The sequence below is a fragment of the Zingiber officinale genome, chromosome 1A (genome assembly GCF_018446385.1).
Source record: "Zingiber officinale cultivar Zhangliang chromosome 1A, Zo_v1.1, whole genome shotgun sequence".
Taxonomy (NCBI): domain Eukaryota; kingdom Viridiplantae; phylum Streptophyta; class Magnoliopsida; order Zingiberales; family Zingiberaceae; genus Zingiber; species Zingiber officinale.
In genome coordinates this window covers 8,650,437-8,661,618 of record NC_055987.1, presented here as the reverse complement: position 1 = coordinate 8,661,618, position 11,182 = coordinate 8,650,437, and the positions used below count along the sequence as shown (strand labels likewise).

At 44.1% G+C, this 11,182-nt stretch overlaps 1 protein-coding gene across 1 annotated transcript; it reads right to left on the bottom strand.

Annotated features, from left to right (window-relative positions):
- Window positions 1-556: 556 nt before the first annotated feature.
- Window positions 557-9,332, bottom strand: LOC122017255 (alpha/beta hydrolase domain-containing protein 17C-like). Its single transcript, XM_042574819.1, has 5 exons — window positions 8,894-9,332; window positions 3,008-3,044; window positions 2,681-2,917; window positions 2,538-2,585; window positions 557-1,195 (listed from the first exon to the last, which is right to left on the bottom strand). Exons 1-5 carry the CDS (start codon window positions 9,193-9,195, stop codon window positions 725-727), a joined length of 1,095 nt encoding a protein of 364 aa, XP_042430753.1. The 5' UTR covers window positions 9,196-9,332; the 3' UTR covers window positions 557-724.
- Between the last annotated feature and the right edge of the window lie 1,850 nt (window positions 9,333-11,182).

The following is an 11,182-nucleotide window of genomic DNA, read 5'->3' as shown; positions in this document are numbered from 1 at the left end:
CAATTTTGAAAATTAAAATTCTCTTAACGGATTAAATCGATATTATGAATTGAATCAAATTAAACAGGAATCAAATCAAATCAAATAGAAATCATATTACGAATTGAATCGAATTAAACTGAATTAAATCTAATCAAATCAAATCAAAATAAATCAAAATCAAATCAAAAAATTTGATTATTTCGATCGAAAATCAAATTAATTAATGTTTTATCGATTTGATCCGTTCTATTTTTTAAAAAAAGTTTGATCGGTTCAATTAATTCGGCAAAAATTTAGTCAGTTCGATTTAAACCGATTACTCATCCATACATACAAATTATACTGTTATTGAATATTGTTATAATTTTGTAGCCCACCGAGCTTGGTGTGATAAGAAGCAGTAGTGCAAACTGGCCGCTTCCAAGTGAATAAAGGGTAAAAATCCCTAGACTTTTTATAATTTTTTTTTGTTGCTGAAATTTTGTAGCTCATATAATTTGGTTATTAAATAACGTGTTAAAATATCCAGATAATAACTGATTAACTACTTCCAGGCACATGAATCGTTTGAACATTAAGGAAGAGCTACAATCATTCATCAACAAGGTTCACCTTTCAACATACAACTAACGGTATAATAAGCATCTATCCAGCCAAATTACATCATTTGTAACACAAACAAATGTGCAGATGGTCGACACAATCAAGACTGTAAGGTTTACAAAGAGGTTATACTTTCGCTTCACCTAGCCCGTATCCTATCCAATCTGTCGACGCTCTTCCTCCCTCTGTCGATTTGATCTATGTGCTTTGTGAACATACCGAAGCAGTCTAAACTCCTCCTTGACTTCTCCATTTGGTCGAGCGAGACGTCCAATTTTGCCAACTTATCCAAATTGTAATACTTCTGGTCCTTGTTCCTTGGCTTTGTTTTTTCTTGGCGGCTGGTGCTCCTCCTTGGTGGCTCGAAGCCATCAGTGCTCTTCCTGGATGGTTCAAAGTGATCTGAGCATTTCCTCCAAGTCCTCCAAGTGCAGTCAGTTCTCCATTTCTCGACTGTTGTTATGAACTTTCTGAGGTGTTTGATGTAATCAGGGAAAAGTTCCAAGTCACAATGTTTTCCTCCTTTAAGCCAGAGTGGCTCATGCTTCTCCTTGCACATTTCCCACAGTTGCTGTCCATGAGAGAAGTCCACAACATCATCTGCTGTGCCCTGCAGAATGGTGCATCTCAAAATTAACAACTGCATTTAGTCTGCAAAAGTAATGATTGAAACATCGAACTTTTCATTAGAATTGTCGTAAGTGCAGAGACATAGGATAGCTTTTATGAACTCTTTATTATTATAAAGACACAGGTATGTTGAACAAAGCAGACACGGAGCTTTCGCTCGAAACAGTGGACTTATACCTCAAGCAGGACAAACTGTTAGTTATTTTTGAAACAAAATCAGCCTTGATGACCAGGAAACTATTTAATTTTACTAGGTAACAAGGCCATGATTTCAACGATATTAATTAAGGAATCAAAACTGATTGGATAATTAGCAAATTTATCTTGGGTAAACTGTGACCAATAGATTGCATATGTGCTATAAAGAGGGGAATAAACGCTAAAAACAGCAAATGCACCGACTTTAGTTAACTTGGGGCCAATGACCAATCTGGAAATAAAAAGTTGTGCGCTTCAATCTGGAAACACTTATGAATTAGCTGTGCGTTCAAAAATTTAGTGCATGAAAGCTTTAATTCTTGGCATGTGCTACAGGTTTCTTGTTTCATCCTGCAATTCCAAATAGCTATTAAGGTAGAATGTTGAATTTTGTGGAGAATGCTATTAGATGTACAGTTCAGAGACTACCTAATACCGATTTGTTAGTAGAAACAAAGATGTACTAACTACATAAGTACATTATAACACACGATGATAAAAGTCAATATTCACTTATGGTGAGAACCCAAACATCATATGACATTCAAATATTCCATATTTGTGGTCGCATCATACTCTTTCAAGTCCAACAAGCATGAGTAGCTACAATCTGTTTAGTCCACACAGATAATCAGAATCACAATAACTTGTTGTTTGTTTGGAATCGACTGTAAATAAGAAATCTTATAGTGATGGAGCAAAAGGGGATTAATTGGTGGCAGGATATACAGTGTACCATGCAAAACTGAAACTGAAAGACGTTGACAAGAGCCAAAAGTTTCAATTTAACTGCGTTTTTATCTGCTCATAGCAGTATCAGATATCTATGTCAATTTGAACATTTATTGGACAACACTTCACTTACAACCAAAGAAGATAGTATACCGGACCACAAAATAATGCTGACACTTAGTTAGCTAAGATATATTATTGAACAAGTATTGCACCTTGTTTCGATGAATCGGTCAAATCAGATTACCAGAATAATAGCTTCTTCAAGTATGTAAAATATCTGAGAGAAATAATGAAGAAACTACAAATTTCCCCCGAAGAATAAGAGTTATTTTAACACAAAACTGAACTTTGTGCAAGTAAATATAAAATGTGAGAGGAAATATACTTACATGAATTACTAGAACGGGACAGTTGACCAATGATATTTTGTCAATATTCTGGAGGCAAAATTAACTAGAATGTTAAGAAATTATAAAAACTTAAGATGCAGAAACAATAAAAGCAAAGAAAACCAGAATAAGTGAAATTCAACCTTGTAGATGTCGAACCAGTATGTACGTTTCACAGGATACATTACTCTTAAACCTGAGAGTATAGGGCTATGCAATATTACAGCTTGTAAGCAAGGTAGGCGAGCAGCCAAATCCACAGTCGGTCCACTTCCTACAGATTGACCATATAGGATAATTTCATCCTCCTTGGCACCATAGTTTTCTTTGAGGCATTTATAAGCAGCCTCTATATCAGCATATGTGTTATGCTCACTCGGCTACATCAGTGAAAAGTTTTAGTTACTTTGACCATTATTACTAATCGTCAAGAAAATATAAAACATAGTTAAGGAAGCGAGTATATAAACCTTTCCAGTTGATTGTCCGTATCCAGAGTAGTCATACCTGCAAATATATGGGAGCTTCAGGAAAGTTGCAGAATGTCATGGAAACATTCATTAGTTGGCAGGGATTGGCAGTGCTCATTAAAGAGATAGCAACTCAAATGCATTCCCTTGTTCATCTTGAGAAACCCATATACAAAAATAAATAAAGGTTTGAAATGAAGAGAATTGTTGAAAAATAGCTAATTTGTTCGATTTTAAATTCACGGCAAACAATTTAGAATGAAGCGGCAAAGAATACACTAGAACATGTGACTTCGGCCCAAAAAATATTTGCCAAGTCTGGTTTCACGAAATTCAGAAGCAGTTGGCAGTAGAAACATTGTAATTGGCAAATCAAATACTCGAAGTAGGATTACTTGTTTGCCTTGACACAAAAATAAAATGCATGTAGTTTGATACATCTTTTGTATGAAGAAATTAACAATGTCAGTCCAATTAATTTAGCTGTTACGACTTCAGAAAAACAGTTGGTAGCCATCAGAAAGAATGGATGAACTCCCTGAACAAGAGACTTATTAAATGCATCTAGGAAATTATCATCTTTCATCCCTTTGAGTCTAGGATTCCATTTTTAAAAAGTCTTGTTTTACAGCTAGGTAAAAGCTATTTACGTGACTGTCTATAGAAAATATATCACATTATACCGGCATATCCTCTTTGTTGTTGTTCCTCTTGCAACATGATGAAGCATGAATACCAACTTATATCAGATTATCTTACAACAGCAATCAGCAAACAAATAGGTCCTCAACCAAATTTGGTTCATTATAAGATCATAATTAAAATTTTCTTCCACTATTGTTAAACATAGTTGATCCGGCGGTAAGAATGGGGGACCCCATTTAGCAGAGTCAACACCACGTGGAGGTCGAAAGGTAAAAGGCCAACCAGAAGCTTGGCCGAGCTGATTGTGATGGTGATAACCGGCTGAATCTTCCGAGCGGAAGCGATACACCCCTGCGGGGAGTCGGGGTTCCGACGCTTATGATGAACAGTATAGTAGAGCCGAGCGGATGGCCCGCTCGGCCGAAAGAATGAAACACTGCGAACAGTCCCGAGCACGCGACCAGGAAGCTCCCGAGCGGATTAGGAAGCTCCGACCGGTCGGACGTGAGGAAACCGCCGACCGGTCGGACGCTCGGCATAGAGACAAGGACAGAAACATCCTCTGACAGCAGGTGATACGCAGGATCTTAAGGCATGGACTCACTGTCCCATCAATGACGTGCTCAGACTGTAGCAGTAAGGGGTCAGGCAAGCCCATCTGACAAGCCCATACTAAGGTATGGCACATAACACGTGTGCACCTCGGTATGAGTGCATCTATCTTATATAACATCCTTGCGGGAGATGTATCTCTCTTGTGTGTGCAGACTTCACTTGGGTCGAATTTGGAAGCTCATCTGAGACCCTCCTCGACCACTTGCGAAGATTTTCACGAGGACGAAGATAGGGAGAGCGCCACTTCACTTTATTTCTCCGATGTTGAAAGCTCCCTCCATAATAAGAGCCCTTGGTAGAAGGGTGTTGAAATATGACCCTCACACCGTGATGCTCCCCCAGGAGAAACTCGACGCTCTAATGGGGGCAAGAGCAGCTAAGCTCGTGGAGCAACAGAGACAAAAGGCTCAAGCTGAGCGGATATCCGAGCGACCCAGGAGGACTGACCGGAGAAACATTAGAAATGGGAGTAAAATAAGGGTCCAATCGGCCCTCAGGTGGGAGCAACTCCTGCCCCGATATCGGTCCGACAAAGGGGTCTTCATCAGGCGAGGCAACTGGCCAATAAGTTTCGACAAGTATAACGTATGCTCCTCACTCCACGGGTATTCGGGAGTTGAGAAATTGGGTCATAGTCGTGCCGATCGATAGGTCAGTTCTTTCAATTACCTGTTGCTCAGATTGGTAGTTTAAGTAAGAACTCCCGTGCCACTCGGCCGGGAGTGTATAAACCGAGCCAAGAGCTCGATGGGAAGGCCACGTGCCGCTCGGCCGGGAGTGCATAAACCGGGCCAAAGGCTCGACGATTGAAGGCCCCGTGCCGTTCGGCCGGAGGTATAATATCTGAGCCAAGCGCTCGACGATTGAAGGCCCCGTGCCGTTCGGCCAGAGGTATAATATCTGAGCCAGGCGCTCGACGAACGAAGGCCCCGAGCCGCTCGGCCGGGAGTGCATAAACCGAGCCAAAGACTCGACGATTGAAGGCCCCGTGCCGTTCGGCCGGAGGTATAATATCTGAGCCAAGCGCTCGACGAACGAAGGCCCCGAGCCGTTCGGCCGGAGGTATAATATCCAAGCCAAGCGCTCGACGATCGAAGACCCCGTGCCGTTCGGCCGGGCGTACGATACCCAATCATCGACACCAAAATCGAAGGCCACGTGCGGGAAGCAAAGTGGTGTAATATAGTGCTAACGCTGTATATTTTAAGCCGCGCCGACCGGCTATAAATAACCGCGCCGTCGAGCACCGACGTTAAACATCGAGAGACGAGCCGGCGTCTATAAACCCTCCGAGCGGAAGACCGACGAGCACCGTCGTTAAAGATCAAGAGACGAGCCGGCGTCTATAAACCCTCCGAGCGGAAGGCCGACGAGCACCGTCGTTAAAGATCAAGAGACGAGTCGGCGTCTATAAACCCTCCGAGCGGAAGGCCGACGAGCACCGTCGTTAAAGATCAAGAGACGAGTCGGCGTCTATAAACCCTCCGGGCGGAAGGCCGACGAGCACCGTTAAAGATCAAGAGACGAGCCGCCGTCTATACAAGGGGAAGACCGACGAGCACCGTCGTTAAAGATCAAGAGCAGCCGGCGTCTATAAACCCTCCGAGCGGAAGGCCGACGAGCACCGTCGTTAAAGATCAAGAGACGAGCCGGCGTCTATAAACCCTCCGAGCGGAAGACCGACGAGCACCGTTAAAGATCAAGAGACGAGCCGACGTCTATAAACCCTCCGGGCGGAAAGCCGACGAGCACCGTCGTTAAAGATCAAGAGACGAGCCGGCGTCCATAAACCCTCCGAGCAGAAACCGACGAGCACCGCCGTTAAGATCGAGAGGCGGACCGGTATAATATCCGCGCCGACGAGCACCGTCGTTAAAGATCGAGACGAGCGGCGTCTATAAACCCTCCGAGCGGAAGGCCGACGAGCACCGTCGTTAAAGATCAAGAGACGAGCCGGCGTCTATAAACCCTCCGAACGGAAGACCGACGAGCACCGCCGTTAAAGATCGAGAGCCCGGCTATAAATAACCGCGCCGTCGAGCACCGACGTTAAACATCGAGAGACGAGCCGGCGTCTATAAATCCCCGAGCGGAAGATCGACGAGCACCGTCGTTAAACATCGAGAGCCGCGCCGACCGGCTATAAATAACCGCGCCGTCGAGCACCGACGTTAAACATCGAGAGCCGAGCCGGCGTCATAAATCCGAGCGGAAGATCGACGAGCACCGTCGTTAAACATCGAGAGCCGACCGGCTATAAATAACCGCGCCGAGGAGCACCGACGTTAAACATCGAGACGAGCCGGCGCCTATAAATCCCCGAGCGGAAGATCGACGAGCACCGCCGTTAAACATCGAGAGCCGCGACCGGCTATAAATAACCGAGCACCGACGTTAAACATCGAGAGACGAGCCGGCGTCTATAAATCCCCGAGCGGAAGATCGACGAGCACCGTCGTTAAAGATCGAGAGCCGCGCCGACCGGCTATAAATATCGAGCGGCTAAATTTGGCATGAGGGTCGAACGGCTCACGGGATGTCAGCAGCATCGATAAGGCGACGACCGCCCGCTCGGACACACAGTCCAGTCAGTCGGACTCACTGCCTCCTTCGACTAGACTTGAAGGGGAGGCAAGTGATCCGGCGGTAAGAATGGGGGACCCCATTTAGCAGAGTCAACACCACGTGGAGGTCGAAAGGTAAAAGGCCAACCAGAAGCTTGGCCGAGCTGATTATGATGGTGATAACCGGCTGAATCTTCCGAGCGGAAGCGATACACCCCGGCGGGGAGTCGGGGTTCCGACGCTCATGATGAACAGTATAATAGAGCGAGCGGATGGCCCGCTCGGCCGAAAGAATGAAACACTGCGAACAGTCCCGAGCACGCGACCAGGAAGCTCCCGAGCGGATTAGGAAGCTCCGACCGGTCGGACGTGAGGAAACCGCCGACCGGTCGGACGCTCGGCATGGAGACAAGGACAGAAACATCCTCTGACAGCAGGTGATACGCAGGATCTTAAGGCATGGACTCACTGTCCCATCAATGACGTGCTCAGACTGTAGCAGTAAGGGGTCAGGCAAGCCCATCTGACAAGCCCATACTAAGGTATGGCACATAACACGTGTGCACCTCGGTATGAGTGCACATGCCTCTTCACAGCCCTATATAAGGGTCCTCACCCTTCGCCGGAGGTACGCTCTCTCACATGTTGGAGCCTCATATCTACTGTCTGCTTGCCTGACTTGAGCGTCGGAGGGTCGTCGCCGGAGACCCCTCCCCGGCCCGACTTCTGTGCAGGTTCGCCGGAGGTCGATGCAGCTGGCCGAAGATAGGGGAGAGCGCCACGTGCCCAGCGTCCGTCGATTCAGCGACTCGGACAGGATCAATAGTAAAAGATCATCTTTTTTCTTTCCCATTGTTTTGGTCTCCCCCTTCCTTTCCCTCTCCATCCGACGAAGTAAATACAGCATCTCCATGGAGACCACTTAAAAGTTGTATCAGAAGAGTGGCAAGAAGAGTAAAAAATTACAAGCAAAAAGGTTAAATATGTATCTTTTGCATCCTTTTTATAACAGACATGCATGTTAGATTCTTTAGATGCCAACGACTAGGATATGATCTGAAAAAAAGGTGCAATAAATCACAAGGTTTATCACTGAATCAAGCTGTAAAGAAATTCATTCTCATCCTGCAATTTCCAAACATTCATGAAAATGAAGGTATCTAAACTCAGTGGCCAGGTCCTGAGCTATGCGATGAGGGTTTTTTCTCCACTAAACGTTTCCCATCAATCAAAATTGATATATAAAATGCAGATTAGACAGTAAAAAACAATAAGAGATGAAAGTATTGATCCTGAAAGACCGGATTTTTGACATCCTTTACTTGCAAAACGTGTCATGCGAAACAGTATCAAGTGACTCGCATTTGAACCTAAACGATGTCAGCTTCACCGAGCTAATTTCGATCATTAAATCATACAATTTGGACCTAAAACAAGATTATTATTTTTTTCCCTCCATATCTATATCCAAATTCGACCGACTCCAGAAGTTAAGAAAAAAGCTATCGAATTATCCGATCATTAATTTCCATATATACCGGGCCTTAATGTTTACCCACAATCTTGAGCTTTGAATGCCGGGTCCCCACCACACATAGAAATCGACTACACACTTTGACCTAAACAAATGAGTACTTGCTTAATGCGCTCCTATATCATGAATTACTAATTCAAAGTCCCCAAGGTGTAGCACAGCTATGGACGCATGGTTTCGTGACCGAGAGGTCCAGGATTCGATCCTCGGGGTGTCATTGCCTGAGGTTAACGTCCCAATCATGCGCTTTCAAGTGTGTACCTGCATTTACCTTCCTCCGTATCCGTGGGACCGACTCTAGGGGGCCACTAATGTGGTGGTTCCATCTTTTCATGAATTACTAATTCAAAGATTAAAAAAGCACCACATCGAACTTCAAAACGAGTCAAATTGCTATAATTGGACAAAAGAACTATTTTTTCAAAAAAAAAGCAAGTCAAAGATTTTCTCAGCCATCAAAATTCGATGTTCTGGGCAACAAACCCCACTAGAACAGCACACCAAGAGAAGGCAAAAGGATCTCCCTACCCCAAGAGGTTGACGCGAAGATGGATGCTGAGTTCGACGAAGAGCTCGTACATCTGGCCAAGATCGGCGGCGTTGCCGTGAGAGTAGAGGACGGTGGACACGGCGAGGGGGTTGCGAACGTAGAGAGCCACGACCTCCGTGCCGCGCCGGGTGGGGAGGCGGAGCACTTCCACGTTCTCCCGAGGAGGGTAGTTGCTGAGCCGGACCACCCCAGACTCCGGCTCCGTAACCACCTCGTACGACGGCGGCGAAGGTGGGAAGAACGCCAACTTCGCCGCCACCGAGGACGTCACGCCTCCCATACCCTTCGCTCTCTCTCTCCCTCCCTCCCTCTGTCGCCGTGTGGGAGATCGGTACGACGGTGACCCCTTTCTGTGTCTCTGTCACTCTGTCTCTCGGTCTCTCTCGCCCAGTGACAGCGTGAGGAGAGATTTATTGATAGCAAAATTGAAGAATTAATTATCACCAAAAAAGAGGGAACAAGCACTATTAATTATATTATTTCCAGGTTTTGGGGGATATTTCGATAGATTAAAGTTAATTTAAATGTAGCTTTACATCAATAGTTTAATCAATATTTTTTTATTTTTCGTCCTTTTAGTAAAATGTTTGATAGAATGACAAAATTCTTGAAAGATAATTTATTAAAATAGGTAAATCAACTCAACATTTATCAGTAATTTCACCTTAAAGAAGGATTTTATGTAAATATCGAGCCTTGCACTTAGCCTCGACACCTTCACCTTCCTGCGAGAATCGTGGGTTTTTTTGTCGTTTATATGGGTTTTGTAAATATCCTACGTTTTGCGGGGTGTTGTCAGGTTTATGGATAATTTTCTTTGTATTTTGTTTGGAGAGAGTATCAGAGTTGAGAGATTCAATCGAGGTGCAGTTCTTGTGGTTTCCAACAAAATACTATATTGTAATTATTTGTTTTAGTCCTCACGATTCGAGGGCGAAGCAAGTTGTTTGACAAATTGACAATGTGATTTTGGATAAGTCATAATAATTTATTAAATAGAGTCGTGTTACTCGTGGTTAATTTATTATATAGAGAGTTTAACCTTATGTTTTATTATTTTCATCATACCCAAAGGACGTTGAACTTCTGGGTTGATCGTCATATGCACTTTCTAATTTATCTTGATAACCGATAAAAAAATTTCATGAGACCGGGCCGGTCATCCCAGGCTCAATGTTACCCAATCTGATTAATCATTTTTTTTGTCCTCGAGGTCATGGTATCGTGGTAAGACATCCAGGTTATCTTTCAAGCACCCGCGGTTCGAACCTCAGCTACGACGTATTTGTAGAAATTTTTTTTCCAAATAGGGATGGGGGGTGTAATCAAAGGATGTTGGACTTCTGGGTTGGTCGTTACGTGCGCTTCCCGATTTATCCTGGTGTTCGGTGAGAAACTTCCGTGGGACCGGGTCGGTCACCCCAGGCTCGACGTTATCCAGCCTAATTAATCATTTTTTTTTTAATTTTAGAAGAGAATGAGAATAAAAAAAGTGGAAAAGTTGGGACGCGGAGTGCCTTGATCATTTTTCATACAAGGGTTGTCCATCATGATCACCCATAGTGGATATATCGGGTAAATTCTCTCTCTATATATATATTTAATTAATATTTTTTTAAAATTTTAAATCCTAAATATATATAATATACCTTGTGAACATCTAAATTTTTTTATCTTAAACACTTTAATCCAAGAAGAAAGTCTGAAGTCTAAAGGAAAAATCTTATTGACTTAAACTCAATATAACCCAATTCCTAAATCCTAAATATATACCCTAAATACTATATACTATACACCATGAGTATTTAAATTCTTTTCATTTTAATTTTTTTAACTTAAACACTATAACTCAACCCCTGAACTCTAAAGATATCTATATATATATGATCCGGTAGTAAGAGTGGGCCCCCCCTTCCTGCAAAGTCAACGCCAAGTGGAAGTCACCGGAACAGCCGCCCACCCAGAGGAGAGTGTGGTCCGACCGGACGGACGGCCGTAGATGGCCGGTCCGATTGGACTGCCGGTCGGCCTATGGAATCGAGTACCCGGAGGGGTCCGGCCGGTTCGCACTTATAGTTGGGAGGCACCCTGTCAAATCGGGGTTCCGACGCTCAGTTAAAAAGGTCATGGACCGAGCTGACCTTTTGACCGACCACAGTCATAAAGCACCCCTGTTTGTTAGTCTCCACAAAGCACAAGTAAACCACTGCGGATGTCCGGTCGGATGTTTAGGTATCTGTCCGCTCAGACTACAAGTTTGGAGCAAG